At 34.1% G+C, this 15,773-nt stretch overlaps 2 protein-coding genes across 6 annotated transcripts; one reads left to right on the forward strand and one right to left on the reverse strand.

The window, feature by feature from the left end:
* Positions 1 to 1,020: 1,020 nt before the first annotated feature.
* On the reverse strand, positions 1,021 to 8,558 carry c6h7orf57 (chromosome 6 C7orf57 homolog). Of its 5 annotated transcripts, none has more exons than XM_051897922.1 (8): positions 8,404 to 8,558; positions 7,848 to 7,921; positions 7,393 to 7,455; positions 6,945 to 7,044; positions 5,807 to 5,930; positions 4,851 to 4,933; positions 4,628 to 4,731; positions 1,021 to 1,893 (listed from the first exon to the last, which is right to left on the reverse strand). In XM_051897922.1, exons 2-8 carry the CDS (start codon positions 7,882 to 7,884, stop codon positions 1,841 to 1,843), a joined length of 564 nt encoding a protein of 187 aa, XP_051753882.1. In that variant the 5' UTR covers positions 7,885 to 7,921; positions 8,404 to 8,558; the 3' UTR covers positions 1,021 to 1,840. The 5 variants fall into 5 exon arrangements, with proteins under 5 accessions (XP_051753882.1, XP_051753881.1, XP_051753880.1 ...); XM_051897921.1 differs by having other exon boundaries at positions 5,807 to 5,933; positions 8,404 to 8,556; XM_051897920.1 differs by having other exon boundaries at positions 7,279 to 7,455; positions 8,404 to 8,555.
* A 476-nt stretch (positions 8,559 to 9,034) lies between these two features.
* si:dkey-276j7.2 (protein TAMALIN) lies at positions 9,035 to 15,145 on the forward strand. Its single transcript, XM_051897923.1, has 8 exons — positions 9,035 to 9,257; positions 9,862 to 9,902; positions 10,113 to 10,167; positions 10,328 to 10,430; positions 10,518 to 10,608; positions 11,599 to 11,665; positions 11,924 to 11,990; positions 14,342 to 15,145. The coding sequence occupies exons 1-8, from the start codon at positions 9,084 to 9,086 to the stop codon at positions 14,404 to 14,406; spliced, it is 663 nt and encodes a 220-aa protein (XP_051753883.1). The 5' UTR covers positions 9,035 to 9,083; the 3' UTR covers positions 14,407 to 15,145.
* The last annotated feature ends 628 nt before the right edge of the window (positions 15,146 to 15,773 follow it).

Consider the following 15,773-nt stretch of genomic DNA (forward strand, 5'->3'; position numbering starts at 1 on the left):
GAATATGACAATATTTGGCTGAGATGCAATTTGAAAATCTGAAATTTAAGGGTGCAAAAAAATCAAAATATTGAGAAAATCGCCTTTAAAGTTGTCCAAATGAAGTCCTTAGGAATGCATATTACTTACAAAATTAAATTTTTTATATATTTACGGTAGGAAATTTACAAAATATCATCATGGAACATGATCTTTACTTAATATCCTAATGATTTTTGGCATAAAATCATTTTGACCCATACAATATATTGTTGGCTATTGCTACAAATATACCTGTGTGACTTATGACTGGTTTTGTGGTCCAGGGTCACATATATATATACTTTTATTCAGTGACAGTAAAGACATTTATAATGTTACAAAATGTTGTTTTTTAAATAAATGCTGTTCTTTTTAACTTTCTATTTATCAAAGAATCCAGAAAAAAAATCTATCATGGTTTACAAAAAATATGAAGCTGCACAACTTTTTTCAACATTGATAATAATAAGAAATGTTTCTTGAGTACCAAATCAGCATATTAGAATGATTTCTGAAGGATCATGTGACTCTGAAGACTGGAGTAATGATGCTGAAAATTCAGCTTTACCATCACAGGAAATCTTAAAATATATTCAAATAGAAATGTCATTTTAAATTGTATTAATATTTCACAATATTACTGTTTTTATTGCATTTTAAATTAAATAAATGCAGCCTTGAATGCGCATAATACTTCTCAAAACATTAAAAAAAAATATTTTGAACAGTAGTTTAGCCTTGTCTTATTTATTAATTAGTATACACTAATTAATTTATACTAAATCATTAGTGCATGTCAAATTATATTAAATAGAAATGTTATTTATTAATATTGTTGTTTTTACCCATTTTATCCTCTTTTTAGTTTTAGTAATAAAATGTTTTCCTCCTTGGAATGTATTTATGGTTGACTGATTAAATAACTAAAAATTTGTAAGGATAACAGTGCATTCATCCTGTGAGGCTGACCTTCGAAACAATGACCACAAACAGCAAGCATTTCATGCACATGCAAATTTATTCAGTTATCATTTATAGACATGAACTGACAGCAAGTGTAAACATCGTTTTAGAAGGAATAAACATAATATACAGCATTTAACACCAAAACAACTGAGATTATTATTTACCATCACATTAATTCTAACAACAACAGACATTCACAATCACGAACTCCCTAAACCCTCTTCCAGTTCTCAAATCCCTCCCAAGAGCATCTCCTTACTTCATGTAATCATTCATTGTAAGGTGGTCTTCTTGTGTGCTCACCATACACTCAACTAGTTAACTATTGGACCATAAGAATACCGTGTTATAGTGTAATATAGTGTTCAAATCAGAGATTTGCTGAAGTGTATAATAAGAGTTTGCAGCTTACACTTTTTGTCATATTCACTGACACTGAGGTGAGAAAGAGCTGTTTTAACGTGGCATACATTAAGTACATCCTATCTGCCTACATGTGTGTTATCTTTAGTGTTCCTAAGGTTTTGGCACATTATTGTGCCATGAGCACTAATGTATAAGTGAAAACACAATATCATGAAATCAGCTCTACCTTGGCATCAATGCTCAATGCATCTTAAGATGTATTTTGTGGTGCACATAACCTGTAGTTTTCATTTAACGACTTTCTTCCTTCTAGGGTTATAGTTATCCTGATCACAAGCACCATAAATATGTGAGCCTGACACAAACTAGTCAATTAAGAAAAAAAAGTGTTTTTGCGTAAAGCAGAGAGTGAATGGTTGATGCAGAGGAGCTATTGGATACAAGAGAACAACAATTCATGAAGAGGGGTTTTGGGGGGCATCGTCTTTTATTCCAATTCATCCTCTGGTGCAATGGTGCTTGTCTGCTCAGAGGTAATGCCTAAAATATCAAATGACACAAATTAATTTTTCAATTATATACATAAGCGTTAGTTCACCCAAAAATTAGATTTCTGTCATTAATTACTCACCCTCATGTCATTCCAAACCCGTAAGAACTTTGTTCATCTTCGGAACACAAATTAAGATGTTTTTGATGAAATCCGAGAGGTTTTTTTTTATATCCTCCATAGAAAGCAATGTAATTATCACATTCAAGGTCCAGAAAAGTAGTAAAGATATCGTTAATATTGTCCATGTGACTACAGTGGTTCAACCTTAATGTTATGAAGCAATGATAATTTCTTCTTCGCCAAAAAAAAAAAATTGTTAAATAAACTCGTTATTTTTGTTTTGTTTTTGCGCAAAAAAAAGTATTCTCGTCGCTTCATAACATTAAGGTTGAACCACTGTAGTCACATGGACTACTAATGATGTCTTTACTACTTTTCTGGACCTTGAATGTGGCAATCACGTTGCTTTCTCTTGGAGATCAGAAACCTCTCAGATTTCATCAAAAATATCTTAATTTGTGAACGAAGGTCTTACGGGTGTGGAACGACATGAGGGTGAGTAATTAATGACAGAAATTTCATTTTTGGGTGAACTAACCCTTTAAAGGTGCAGTAATCAATTTTTCAGAAATGCTGTTAAAAACTGTATATAAAATGTATATATATATATAAAATGTATATATATATATATATATATATATATATATATATATATTGCGTTTTTCCTGGCTGTAAAAGAAAAAACAATGTGGATTCGATCAATCAGACCGAGCACCACAACACTCTTGCAGCCAATCAGCAATAGGGGGCATTTATGCTCATGATGGTGGAGGAGAGAGTAAGCAAGAGGGACATTTATAGAAAGACTGAGAAAAATAGATGGCTGAGATATTACCAAGGAGGTCATTTTTCCGTTTTGTTCCGCATCATGTTTAGGGGCGTGAAAATGTAAAGTCGATGTACAGACCGGCGTGCATCTAATAAATTATTAATCCAGGAACGTTGTGCAAAATGGCACCGCAAACTTGATGTACTTTTGAAAATTCAGCATTTATTTGATCCTGATAAGCCCTCATTGTCACAGTTTCACAGGCTTTCTTCTTCCACAAGGGGGTTTGGCCAAAGCCACCCTTAGCTGAAAAAAGCGCAACGCCTGCTAACACTGCGGTATGCAGGGATGGAGACAAGAAGCTGTTTCTTTTAATGCATGTCAATGAAGGAGAGGCTTCACTACGCTGAATAACCTGCTTTTGTGAGGAAATAGCTTATCATTTAATGAATCGACAACCCATCGGCTAATCTTCAACATGTTTGCTCTTAAACATTTGTTTTGGATTGATCTATTTTCACACCGAAAAAAATGCTGTTTTATAAGGGAAGTCACGGACAATTGCATGACAGGTATGATTCAGTTTACAGCACTTCTCATTCATTTCTACGGTATCTGCAATCAGCGATTGACTGTCGCACAACTCTGAACGAAACTCAGTGATGTCAAGGCTGTAATGCGATTGGTTATCAAGGCACACGTGATCCAAGTTAGCCGTTACGTTTTCTCCAATGGTAGAGCCACGGACCCTCGTATCTCACAATAAGACCATCTCTGGTTTGGTGTCATGCTGGCTTTGTTTTCAGGCGCACACACACGTCTCTTGGAACTCCTGGAGAATTTAACCAATCAGATGACGACTTTGAAACTCCCAAATTTTTCCCATTTTGCAGGTCTTAAGGCCCATTCACACCAAGAATGGTAACTATAAAGATAACTATATTTGCATCCACACCAACGAACGAAAATGGTCTGTTTATTCTAAGCTCACCCGCTGCGGTTTCAAAGTGTGTACAACATGTTTTTGCTGTTCTTGTTGCATTTACACGGCTTTAACCAGCAGATGTCCTCAGCATGCTATGTTTCGAGTGAATAGCTAGTGTAATCGATCTAATCTAACAGTGAATTTAGCTGAAGAAGTCAATATAGTGGAATAAAAACAACGCCTAGTCTTTTTCACTGCAACTTCAAAGGAAGCAAGACAATGTTGCTGAAACTAGCGCTGGATACCTGAGATAATTTTATGTTACACTGTTTGCTAGCCTGGCATAATGATGACCGAGGGTATGACCGATTGTTTTTCATATATCCATTTTCGTTAAAGTATCCTTGAAAAGGGGGTTTGAATTGTCAAACAGTGGTGGATTTTTCTGGACCTTGATGATGAACTTCTCCGCAATGTCATCTGCCATTTTAAATGCGAAATCCCTTAAATTAGAATGGATTCTGATTGGCTGTCAGTGTTTTATCATTCAACAGCTGGAAAAAAATAATTCTGAAAGTGATCCCAACGATATCGTTTCTCTAAATCGCTATCGTTAGAGCTGAGGTTGCTTTGTTTCTGCTCAATACATAACTTTGGTTGTGCTATGTTTCACAGAACCAAGACTTGCTGCTGTTGTTATTGAATCACAGCTGATTCATCCATACGTGCGTGAGTTGTGTCATGTGCTGGCTGTTAGTAGAGTTGCCTGTGTTGCATAGCATATTCGTTATTTTGGGGCGGAGCAGTGAAGGGAAGGGTTTGTTTGTTTCGGTGTTGATTTCAAATATCAACAGTGTTTGTCAGAAACTGCTTACTGCACCTTAAAGCATTTCATATTTGTATATGTGGTTAACACAACGCAAAGCTCAAACTACTCATGATATAATAAAAAAACTGTAAGTCTCACTTGAAGCATCATCATCATTGGGAGATTTATTCTCATCCTGGGCATAGCCAAAGCTTAGAAGTTTGGACATGCTGACTGGAGCTGCCTTCTTCTTATCATGGGAACTGCAGTGTAGAAACAATTATCAAATACTTATATAGACTGAAAACATTTCAAGAGTTTATATATTTTTTCAATGTGCATCTGGAAAATAATATAGGAGCTAAAAAAAAGAGACACATACGTCTTTTTGAACTTGTTGGCCTCGTCAATATCTTTTTGGCTTAGGGAGAGTTTCTGCATCTCTGATGTAGCATGGCTGGCATTCTGTGTGAGGACATTAGATTTTTAATATTAATTCACAATTTGATATAATGATATAAACACTGCAAATGAATTCCATAACAAGTGATTAATTCAAAATTTACAATTAATAATCACATCCAGCAATAAAAAAAAAGATAACTCAAAGATACAAAATCATTAATAAAAAGAAAAAGCATGCATATATATATATATATATATATATATATATATATAAGCATGCAAGAATAATAAATGACTAATAATGCAATAAGATGATTCAGTTTCCTGCGTATATGATGAACATGATAGGGCAGAACCGCAGATCTAGTGTTACACAGTACACAGCCATAGCAACAGTCATTTGAGTCAGCGTTCTGAAAGAACCAGTTCTGTATAGTTAAATATGTCAGACTGGTTTTTACCATGGAGTCTCTTTGTTCAGTAACCTTAATCCTTTTAAATACCTGTTTTTATAGTAGGCAACTGTTACTAAAAGCAAATGATTTTAAATAATGATTCTCAAATATTTACAGTATTTAGAGTTCCCAAGTGAGTAGCCACATATCAAGCAATGTTATCAAATGAGCATGCATAAAAAGTCACCACGAAAACACAGATAGTAATTTGCAAAAGTCCTGTTTTCCTGTGAGAGAAAGGTCTGTAAAATGTGTCTTCATGTCAACCAGCCAAGAAAATAAAAAGCAGAGTCACAACAATGGAAAACAAAAATGATTGGATTTCAGTTTTTGTGTAAACTTATTCTGCATGGCAAAAAAATAAAAATAAAAAGATGGCAAGATGGCAACTGAAAAATTGATTATAATATGGCAGCAGGAGGAAGTATGGGAGGTTTAAATACATGATGGCTGTCACGGTCTGTGCTAATCCATTCACCTTGTCTTTATCAGAATCCCTGTCCCAGGCTGAACAGTTATCAGTTCCAAATGGGGGCTCCAGTTGCTGTAAGGCCCCTTTAGACTCACTCTTGCTGATTCCATCAGGGGTAGTTGCTTTACTTCTGCTGCAAGCATAAGATCACAAGATTGAACCCCAGTTTACACCACCATAGCGGATGGATTGGGGTTTACCCGTTTATGTCTCTACAAACCCCTTTGTTTCTTCTGAGAAAAGAATGTAGGTCCTCCATGTAACCCTATTGATACGGACTCTTGAACTGCTTGAACACGCCATGCTAGATTTAGAAAGCCATAAATACCAGAACTTTCTTCAGCCCACCGAGTTGTGATGGTCTCTTATAATACATCTGGGATCATTCTTCAAATCATAATTATGTATTGCCGAGGCCTTGGAACACCTTATAGACCTATTTTGTGTTTGCAAACAGCAATGAAGCTACGGAATAAAAGAATGAAAATAGCTAATTTCGAGTTTATATCTCACTTTTTTCTAGCAAATCCAAGTTTATATCTCATAACTCTTAGAAGGAAAAAAAAAAATTAGGAGATATACTCGTTATTCTGTCTATTTTCTTCAGAATTGTGAGTTTATATCCCACAATTCTGACTTTTTTTCCCTTAGAATTGTGATATAAACCCACAATTGTGAGTTATAAAGTCAGAACTGGGATATATAAACATAAATGCAAGAAAAAAGTAAGAATTGTGAGATAAAAATGTTATAGGTTTAAATATTATTTTATGCTGTAACTGCTATGCAAGTATGTCCCTATGAACTGCATATGAATATTATTTAGACTTACTGTTTACATCAAATTCATGCTTTATTAGTAGACAGGTTTTATCAGTCCAGTCTGTGACTTGCAACATAAACGTCTGCGTTTAGGGCGTCTTCAATGACGGTATTCTATAAAAATGAAGACTATATATTTTGCAATTCATTTCTGACATCCACCAAGGGCACAACAAAACATTTTTCTCTTATTCTGTGGATTTTGCCCATTTTCCTCCATTTGTTACCACTATTTTTCTGCCACCACTATGCGCGCACATTTGCAAGTGACGTAACTGTGACATCTGCTCTAAATTGGACTATTGGGCTGACAGATTCTCACCTCTCCTCCTCATCATCATCATCGGGTGAGCCAGAGAACCAATTAGAGGGTTTATAGGTATTAGGTTTTGCTTCCACAGGATCATCATGCCACAGCAAACCTACAGGAGAATTGAAAGATTAGCAGTGCCATAATTATTGGTATCTTACAAATCAAATCAACTGGTAACATACTGCCTATTAAGTTTGCCGTAGGTCATTCTGTACATAACCACTACACTTCGTTCCTTTCATAAATAGCAAGACTAGTATATAGGATTCTATTGTCGTGAACCACAGCAAGGTTGATGATAAAAATAAATATAAGATATTCTATACAGGTGTGACACATTTACCCTTCTGTCCTCCTTGTTTTGCAAGTTTAACATAATCCGAGTCAGAGGCCTGAATTCCTACACGGCGTCCTTTAGTTCTTTCTTCAGGAGTGATGTCAGCAGTCTGAGACAAACCTGGAATCTGTGATGTAGGTCCAGCAGCTCCATTTGAAGCTGATTGTGGAGTTGATCTAACACCTATAATGAAATTATAATATTTGCACAATTATTCAAGTGGTGCTCATTGCAGAGCCAAATGACATCCTGCTCCACCCCTCTGTCTGGATGTCATGGATTGAGTTTGACCTAGCCCACCTCTGTTGATCTAACGGGTGGAGGGATAGAGTTATTGGCAGGGTTAGGGTGTGGTTGGAGCTTCTAGCTCCATTTATTATGCCTAAATTACATCCAGATAGGGGGAGCTGGACTTCACGCTCTGCAGTGAGCAGCCTCTCCAACTATAGGCCTTAATCTTAAACAATATTTATATGTATTATGTGACAGTAACGAAAGCCTACACGTTACAGTGGTCTGTAAAAATAGATAAATAAATAACAACAGTATAATGTGTTGCTCAGAAGGCCCATTACCCGGTTTTGTCCGACGATAGTTGGGCTCGGCAGCCATGACTGGTGTCTTAGTGTTCAGCGGTGGGTAGATAGCGCTGCAATTCCAGAAAGAGTAAAGTTAAGGATTGACATTTATTATAAAAAGAAGGTCAGCTGAACTATTACCCTTTAACGCGTTCTTAAATAAACCGCTAATTACTACCAGTGTCAGCTCGACATATTGAGCGCTGATCATTTCTTCATTGTGTAGACATCTACAGCTAATTTACCAATGCGAACAAACGCGGCTATTATTTTATGATTTTAAACACTGTGGTTATTTCAGCTAATTCTCTTAGGATTATTCTTGTTTATCAGTTAGCTCGCGAGTCAACCTGGTCGCCTAGTAACAAAAGCAGCATCAGGACCACCATAAGCATCATATATACATGACAAGCCAATTATCAACGCAGTTTTTAAAAACAGAAATTACAAACATCACAGATAAAGATAAAATGTAGAGCAATATTTAAATATTAAATTACATCGTTATTATTTAGATGAGGCTACTAAAAGATGTGGAAAAGACAAAGCTTACGTCGTGTTAACTAGCAGCACGCAGAAGGGGGACGCCTAGATTCTCTTCTTCTTCATCAGACTGAACTGCGCAATGAACCGGGACGGAGGCGCCTTTCCTGCCACCTACTGGATCGAGAATAATCTTCAGGAAGCACGCACGGTCTGAAACACGGGAATTTGAATGACATCCCATGTAGTAATATTGAGAAGTAAAGATATGAGTTTTTCATAAAATGTATTATTTAAAAATAAAAAATAATTTATTTATTTGTTTGTTTTTTGAAGGCAGTTAATTATTTATTTGTGAATTACAATCTGTTGTTCATGTTTGTTAATTCTCTATTTCTGTTTTAATGTATGGAAGACATTTTCTGTCAATTTTAAATAATAAGGGCACGCAAAACATATGCCAAAATTAAAAATTAAACTTATTTAGTTTCCAGTTTCAGTTTATCATCTAATTAATTTATTTAAAATTTACCTTTCATGTTAATGTAGGTATACATTTAGTTTGTTTTTAAACAAGCCGCAGAGGTGATTTTAAACACGATTCTCCATAATTGTGCACTGGCAGACTTACAGTAAATTCAAAAGTTTGTAGTGAAGCCCCCGGGGACTTTACTGTTGTCACGTGACATCCGTTCAGAGGCGCGGCTAAAAGCCGGAGGAGCGATGTTCTCAGCAGCAGACTGAGCAGAGATGTCAACACAAACTCTGAAGATGACAGCAGCATCTGTTCAATACATAAGAAAGCTGTTAGGAAAAAGCAGCTGCGCGACAAACAACCTGCTGAACACTGGACACAAAACACAGAAGAACACTAGTGATTGTAAAACAACCAAGAACAAAGATGGAAAAAGCCATAAAAGAAACGTAAGCGACTTTTTTTTTTTTTTTTTTGTCTTATTTATTTCTCATTTACTCTCTTTTTTTTTTAAACATTTTTTTTGTTATGATTCTAATAATTATTTTATAATTTATATTAATTGATATCTAATATTTAGTAGCCTATATAAATAATATATTAATCTATTATCTACGCACATGAAAAAATACTATAGTAATTTATAGTGTTTTTGAACCATACTATAGTAAAGTACTTGAATTAATTTGTTGTGGTAATTCTATAGTTGCTGTGGTAATATAACAACTTTAGTAATATAAACAAATTACTTTACCCAATACTGTACTGAGTTTTCTACAACTATAGGCTATACTATACTACATATACACTACAGTTTACTGTAGTAAAAACTAAAGTATACTACAGTATTTATTACAGTTTATCAGTTCACTATAGTTAATACTACAGTATGTTGTAGCATTCATTAACAAAGTGTTGTAAATACTATACAGTATACTACAATTTACTATAGTATGGTTCAAAAATATTTACTATAAATTACTATAGTATTTTTTCATGTGGGATAAATTACTTATTTTAATAATTACCAATTGTGGTGTGTTATTGTTTTAGGTTCTGCAGTCCCAAGACAAGACAACGGAGCAGTGCATACGGTAAAAATAAATAAATAAATAAATAATACTGATTTACATCTTAAAGGGACAGTTCACCCAAAAATGAAAATTCTGTCGTCATTTACTCATCATTTTTGGGTGAACTACCCCTTTAAGTAGGCCTACACAAAGTCAACCCACATGCACAACTCAGATTTGGACTGTTTTTCTTGGTCTCTTTCTTACTCATGTCTGTCTCTTGGTTAACAGGAAAACTGTTGTTTTAAGAAGAAAAGAAAATGAAACTTTCGGGTTTGACATCCAGGTAACCTCATTACCCACCCGCCTTCTATCCCTCTCTCTCTTCTCATCCTTTTTTCTCTATTCATTCAAGCATTACATGCCTGCCCGAGGGCTTATTATCTGTCAGGGAATAATTGGATTTTGGATGATGAATTGATTGGATCTTTACTCCTTGTCCATAGACAGGCAGTGTTGAGAGAAGCATCAGCGCTGAGCAGGATTTGAGCTCATATGTGTGTTGGGTGAAGGAGAACAGTCTCGCAGAGAGTAGTGGGTTAATGACAGGTGAGTTATCAAGACACCTGCTCACTTTCTGTCAAGAACCAGTGTCATACTTACTCATTGCTAAAATCTCTTTGTCTCTCACCTCAGGTGATGTTATTATCACAGTCAACAGTGTGCACATTGCTGGATTCACTCATCAGCAGATCAAGGATCTGGTTCAGAAGTCCTCCCTCTTAATGTAAGACTAAACACTATTGACTTTGGTACATTTTGATATGTTCAATCTTAAATACAAGTTAAATACACTGTATATTTAATTGAAAAAGAATGTAAAAAATTCTACAGTAAAACCTGTTAATCGGTTCACTTAATTATACCCTATGCAGTGTAAAAAAGATGTGTTTGTAAGTAAAAAAAAGTATTAAATATCATGGTTAAAATCTACTTCTATTTAAAATTGATTTAGATTTAACAGATCAGTACATGTACATACCTCTACAGTAATTAAAACATTATTAAAATAAGTGAAATTTAATTTATCCTCTGATGTAAAATGATTTATATATGCTTTTATTTAGCTATTATAGTTTTTATTTTATTTAAATAGTTTTAGCCAGTTTTTACATTAAATTCAACAGGATTGTATTACAATGTTTTACAATATTACAATATTTGTATTCATTCTGTCACAAAAGCAACCACCAGTGGGTGTATAATGGCACAATTAAATGAATAGTTGTAGTTTTATTGTTATTACTTAAAGTTTGAATGAAACAGAAGTTGCTTAGAGAAGTAGTCTTGTGTTCCCTATTGTGACGTATATCCGAGTGAAATGGCTTCGCAAAAAAGAAAAAATGTTGATTTTGTCCAGTGGGAATTGATTGGATGGTTGTGGTTTGCTATTGGTGGATCTCATGTGAGTGACAGGTTGCCCCGCCCTCATGCCAGTAAACACTTCATCAGAGAAGAGATGTCAGTGCAAGAGGGAGGGGAAGTTATTTTGATTAAAGATTATGAGGGCACATAAATTAAAAAAAAAATGATGTTCACAGATATATAATTTATAATAAATATTCCATGAAAAAAAAAAAGAAGACTTTTCAATTTTGATTTCATGGTGACTTTAATATCCCATGTGAACCAGTCAAAACCTAGTAACCCTAGTTTTTGTTGTAAATGCCTCTTGATCTGAATGTAATCTTCTTGTCTTCTCTTTTGTGGACTGTAGGATGGAGATTATCAGAGGTGCTACAGAAAAGCAGAGACAATTGCTTAACAAGCTTCATCTCCTGCAGGTGATTTTCTTCAAAAAATATTAAAAAAGTCTTAATAACATAAGTCCAATTTCTGTGTCCTAATTATGTATTTATATAACACTTTATAATCATTCTTGTACTGCTGCTGTTTTGCGTAACTTGTGTATCAATAGTTATTTACCGTAATTATGTTGTATCGGGGAATTGTGTAAATAGCGAACAAAGTAGGTTTCCTCTTGCTTAACAGTTTTTTTTTCTTTCTCTGTGTTTCCCCCTCACATTTACATCACACAACAGAGACAGTTCACAGAGAAATGCGAAGAGCTTCAGACACTCATCTCAGAGGAAATGCGTCTAGTAGGAGGTGTGTAAATATGTGTTTGTGTGTGTGTGTGTGAGACTGAGGAAGAGAGATGTGGGCATACACTACCCACAAAAGAAACGCATCATTTCCCCATAAAGCCACAGCCTGCCCTCAAGATACCAACAAAAGATATCTGTGTGTGGGTGCTATGTGGGGAGTGTGTGTGCTTATAGAAATTCTACATTTACCGGAAGATACCTTGCTGACAATTCTTATCACTGTTCTGAAGTGAAACTTTGAGTCTATACTGTGAAAAAAAAAATGTTTTGTCAGTTCATCATGTGGTATGGACTACATACAGTATATGGAAGCTTGTTTCTGCCACGTAAAAAAAATAAACAAAGGCAATTGCGAGTTTATATTTCACAATTCTTACTTTTTTCTCAGAATTGCAATTTTATGTCTCTCAATTCTGGGGAAAAAATTACGTCAGAATTACATGTTTTTATCTCAGAATTCTGACTTTTTTTCCTCAGATTTATGAGAAATATACTCGCAGTTGCGAGTTACACAGTTCGAATTGTGAGAGATTCTCTCGCAACTCAAAATTTCCAGAAAAAAAGTCAGAATTCTAAGATAAAAAGTCACAATTACCTTTATTATTTTTTTACTCCATGACAGAAACAAGCCTTCTGTCAATGGGTTGGCTGTAGCATAATCCAAAAGACAATGCGTGACACAGAATGAACAATAAAACAACACTTAAATAAACACAGAGAGAGATCTTACAAACACAATCCACGTAACATTAACATGATCCCATGGACAGAGCAGAACGAAGGCTTAAATACACAGAGGGAAGATAATCAACGGAACGGAACAGGTGTGGAACTAACTAGAAACCATGACAATAGATGAGTTACTAGAACTAAGGCAAAGAGTGACAAAGAAACCTAAAGGGCCGTTTAAAACCGCAAAACTTTTTATGCGTTTTGGCCGTTCATGTACACAACAACAGCATTTTGGGGCCTGAAAATGCGAACTTTTCAAAGTACAGGTTTTGAAAATGATACCGTTATCATCTCAATGTAAACTACAAAATTGCGGATTCGTGAAAACAGCGATGTCATGCACATGTGTATCATGTGTTGAATCTATAGGTGCGTAGTTTTTATTTACAAAGAGACATCGCCATCTACTGGCCTGGCAGCAGAATACAGCGTTTGTAGTCGTTTTGCGGATCCGTGTGAACAGGGATCATTTTGACAACGCTGCCGTCTACGCAAAGTAAAAACCTTTCTGGTTTTAGTCAATTGTTGGCGTGCACTCAAAAATTAATTGTTGGATTTACTTAAAAAAGCAGTGTCAAGTGGTTCCACGCAACTATATTGAGTTATTTATACAAATAACAATTTAGTTGTATGAACAAAATAAATTCAAGTAAAGCTGACAAAATTTCTTTCAGTAAATACAAATCATTTGAATTTGTCAGTTACATAATATTTATATGTACATTTTACTTAATCCATAAGGTGAACACATTTATTATTTTAATATATATATATATATACTGTCAAACCAAAATTTATTCAGACACCTTGAACATTTCATTCATTAATACAATTTATTCACTATAGTTTAAAAAATGGTAATAAAATATGACAAGATCTCAGAGTTAAACTGTGTCAGAAAAAAAATCATCTTAATTATGTCAGATAACACTTAAGCAAAACATGGTCAGGTCAAAGTGTCTGAATAATTTTTGGTTCAAATTTTTATCAATTTTACTGGTAGTCCACTGTATGAAGAATATTTGGGTATAATTTGTCACAGTTTACTTTATTTTGCTATCCTCACTTACATAAATGAACTATAGTGTCCTGAACCCACTAGTAAAAATACATCAAAAATGTCTGAATAATTTTTGGTTTGACTGTATATATATTAACTATTTGCTCTACAAATTGCACTTAAAAAATAACTCATTGACTGAACAAACACTTAAGTAAAGCTGACAATACTCATTTTTAGTAGAAACAACTCAGTTAAATTAAGTTCATGTAGTTACATGAGTTTTAAGTAATGCGAACAAGGATGGTTTGAGTGAAACTTAAAACAGTGATAGTTCTTTTTTTTTAAACATACCCCAAGACTAAATAAGACCGAAACTAAACACATCCGTGACACTTCCATAATTCAGAATGCTGACATCAACTGTAATTTTTTTTAAGGATCAGGTCAGAACTTACAGGAATTATATAAATTAAAAAAATATTACTACATAGAATAGCATAATGCTAAATTAAATATTTTCAGTTAAACCATTGTTATTCATTTCAGTGGTCTTCTATTATGTTCACACAAACACTTTAGTGCCAGTAGATTAAATCAATCTTTTCCTTTGTTTTCAGGTGCCATGGAAGACATCCAGAAGCCATGTGCCCTTCTTCCAGAATCCTCTGCTACTGTTTGCTGACAGTATGGATAGTTTTGTTCCACTTACAATATAATCAAACATACCTAATCAAGGTTCAAGCTAGTGCATTAGAGCAGGGCTGAAACTAAACTCTGTTAAAGTTACAAGACTTATGGCCATATGGTCAAAGACACCCTGTTAAGACAGGATTGAAAGCATGAAATGCTAAATATTGATGTATGAGATGGAATTATTTAATAATTTATTTTAATTATAGTGTATTTTTGTAATATCTATACTGTATTTGTGTATTTTGCAATATTAAGCATTGTCAATTTATTTAATTCACTGTATTTTTATCAAATATATATATTGTCTAAAAATGATTTGTGTATTTGTATACAAAGTGTTTTAATATATTTATTCATTTTTATATTTATTATAGAATGCCTCAGTAATAAACTGTTGTTTTGTAGCATAAGCTGGTTTTGCTGTGACTGTATAAATTCAAACACTTAATCTTGCTGAATGTGGTTTGCATAAGTTGATTTGTCTGCTGTTTGCTTCTGCTGATCATAGGTTTCCCAGATATCATCTCTGTCAGTGGTAAATTACCAGATGCAGTTCTCATTCACCACATAGATCTTAAGCCTGGCAGGAAATGACACGTCATTGTTGGTACATCCTGTCTCAAAGACAAAACCTTAGCGTTCTCATCACTTTTATAAGGCTTAATTGACAGTTTAATGATTATCTGATGCCTCATTCTGTTTTTGATATAATAAAAGACTTTTTATAAGTTGTTGCAACATCTTAACAGTATGTATTGGATGGAAATCATATAAAGCTTAACCAAACTGATGTACACTAAACACTTATAAGATTTAGCAGATTCATTGGATCATCCAGGGGATGTTGATCCAATCAGTGAGTCTTTATTTAGAATACTAAAAATGACCCATAATATTTAGTTTAGTTTTCAGGTCTAAAGTCTAGGATGAACCTCATTATGGTTGTATGACTGGGCAATGCATTGGGATCCAGTTATCTGTGCTGATTTAGGAGATTATTTGAGTAGTATTTGAGAGCATTTTTTAATTGACTTACAGACACTTAGTGTATATGATCTTTATATTATGTAATTTCATAATTACTTCTGTTGCAGCTGTTGAAAAATATACTTTAATGTCATTTCTATTAAAACTTGTATGCCATGTATTTTAATATATTTCTAATTACACAATCATAATGATGAAGCTGCAATTTAGTACATTTTTATATATGCTAACTTTAAATTTAATATAAAATAACACAATACAGTTCAAATTAAAATATTGTACTTTACATGTGTATGTTAGTCAACACTTCAAAATAAGTGTACTTCTTTAAAGCATGACAAAAGATTGTTAAAACAATGATTTAAAATG

Source organism: Ctenopharyngodon idella, chromosome 6 (genome assembly GCF_019924925.1).
Source record: "Ctenopharyngodon idella isolate HZGC_01 chromosome 6, HZGC01, whole genome shotgun sequence".
Classification (NCBI taxonomy): Eukaryota; Metazoa; Chordata; class Actinopteri; order Cypriniformes; family Xenocyprididae; genus Ctenopharyngodon; species Ctenopharyngodon idella.

What these genes read in the sequence shown, in the direction of transcription:
- c6h7orf57 (XM_051897918.1), bottom strand. Translation starts at nt 7,884, where the DNA reads ATGGCTGCCGAGCCCAACTATCGTCGGACAAAACCGG. An exon ending in CTATCGTCGGACAAAACCGG is followed by an intron (nt 7,456 to 7,847) that starts GTAATGGGCCTT and finishes ATTTCATTATAG; the next exon opens with GTGTTAGATCAACTCCACAA. An exon ending in AAAACAAGGAGGACAGAAGG is followed by an intron (nt 7,045 to 7,278) that starts GTAAATGTGTCA and finishes ATTCTCCTGTAG; the next exon opens with GTTTGCTGTGGCATGATGAT.
- si:dkey-276j7.2 (XM_051897923.1), top strand. Translation starts at nt 9,084, where the DNA reads ATGTCAACACAAACTCTGAAGATGACAGCAGCATCTGTTCAATACATA. An exon ending in GAAAAAGCCATAAAAGAAAC is followed by an intron (nt 9,258 to 9,861) that starts GTAAGCGACTTT and finishes TTATTGTTTTAG; the next exon opens with GTTCTGCAGTCCCAAGACAA. An exon ending in ACAAGCTTCATCTCCTGCAG is followed by an intron (nt 11,666 to 11,923) that starts GTGATTTTCTTC and finishes ATCACACAACAG; the next exon opens with AGACAGTTCACAGAGAAATG.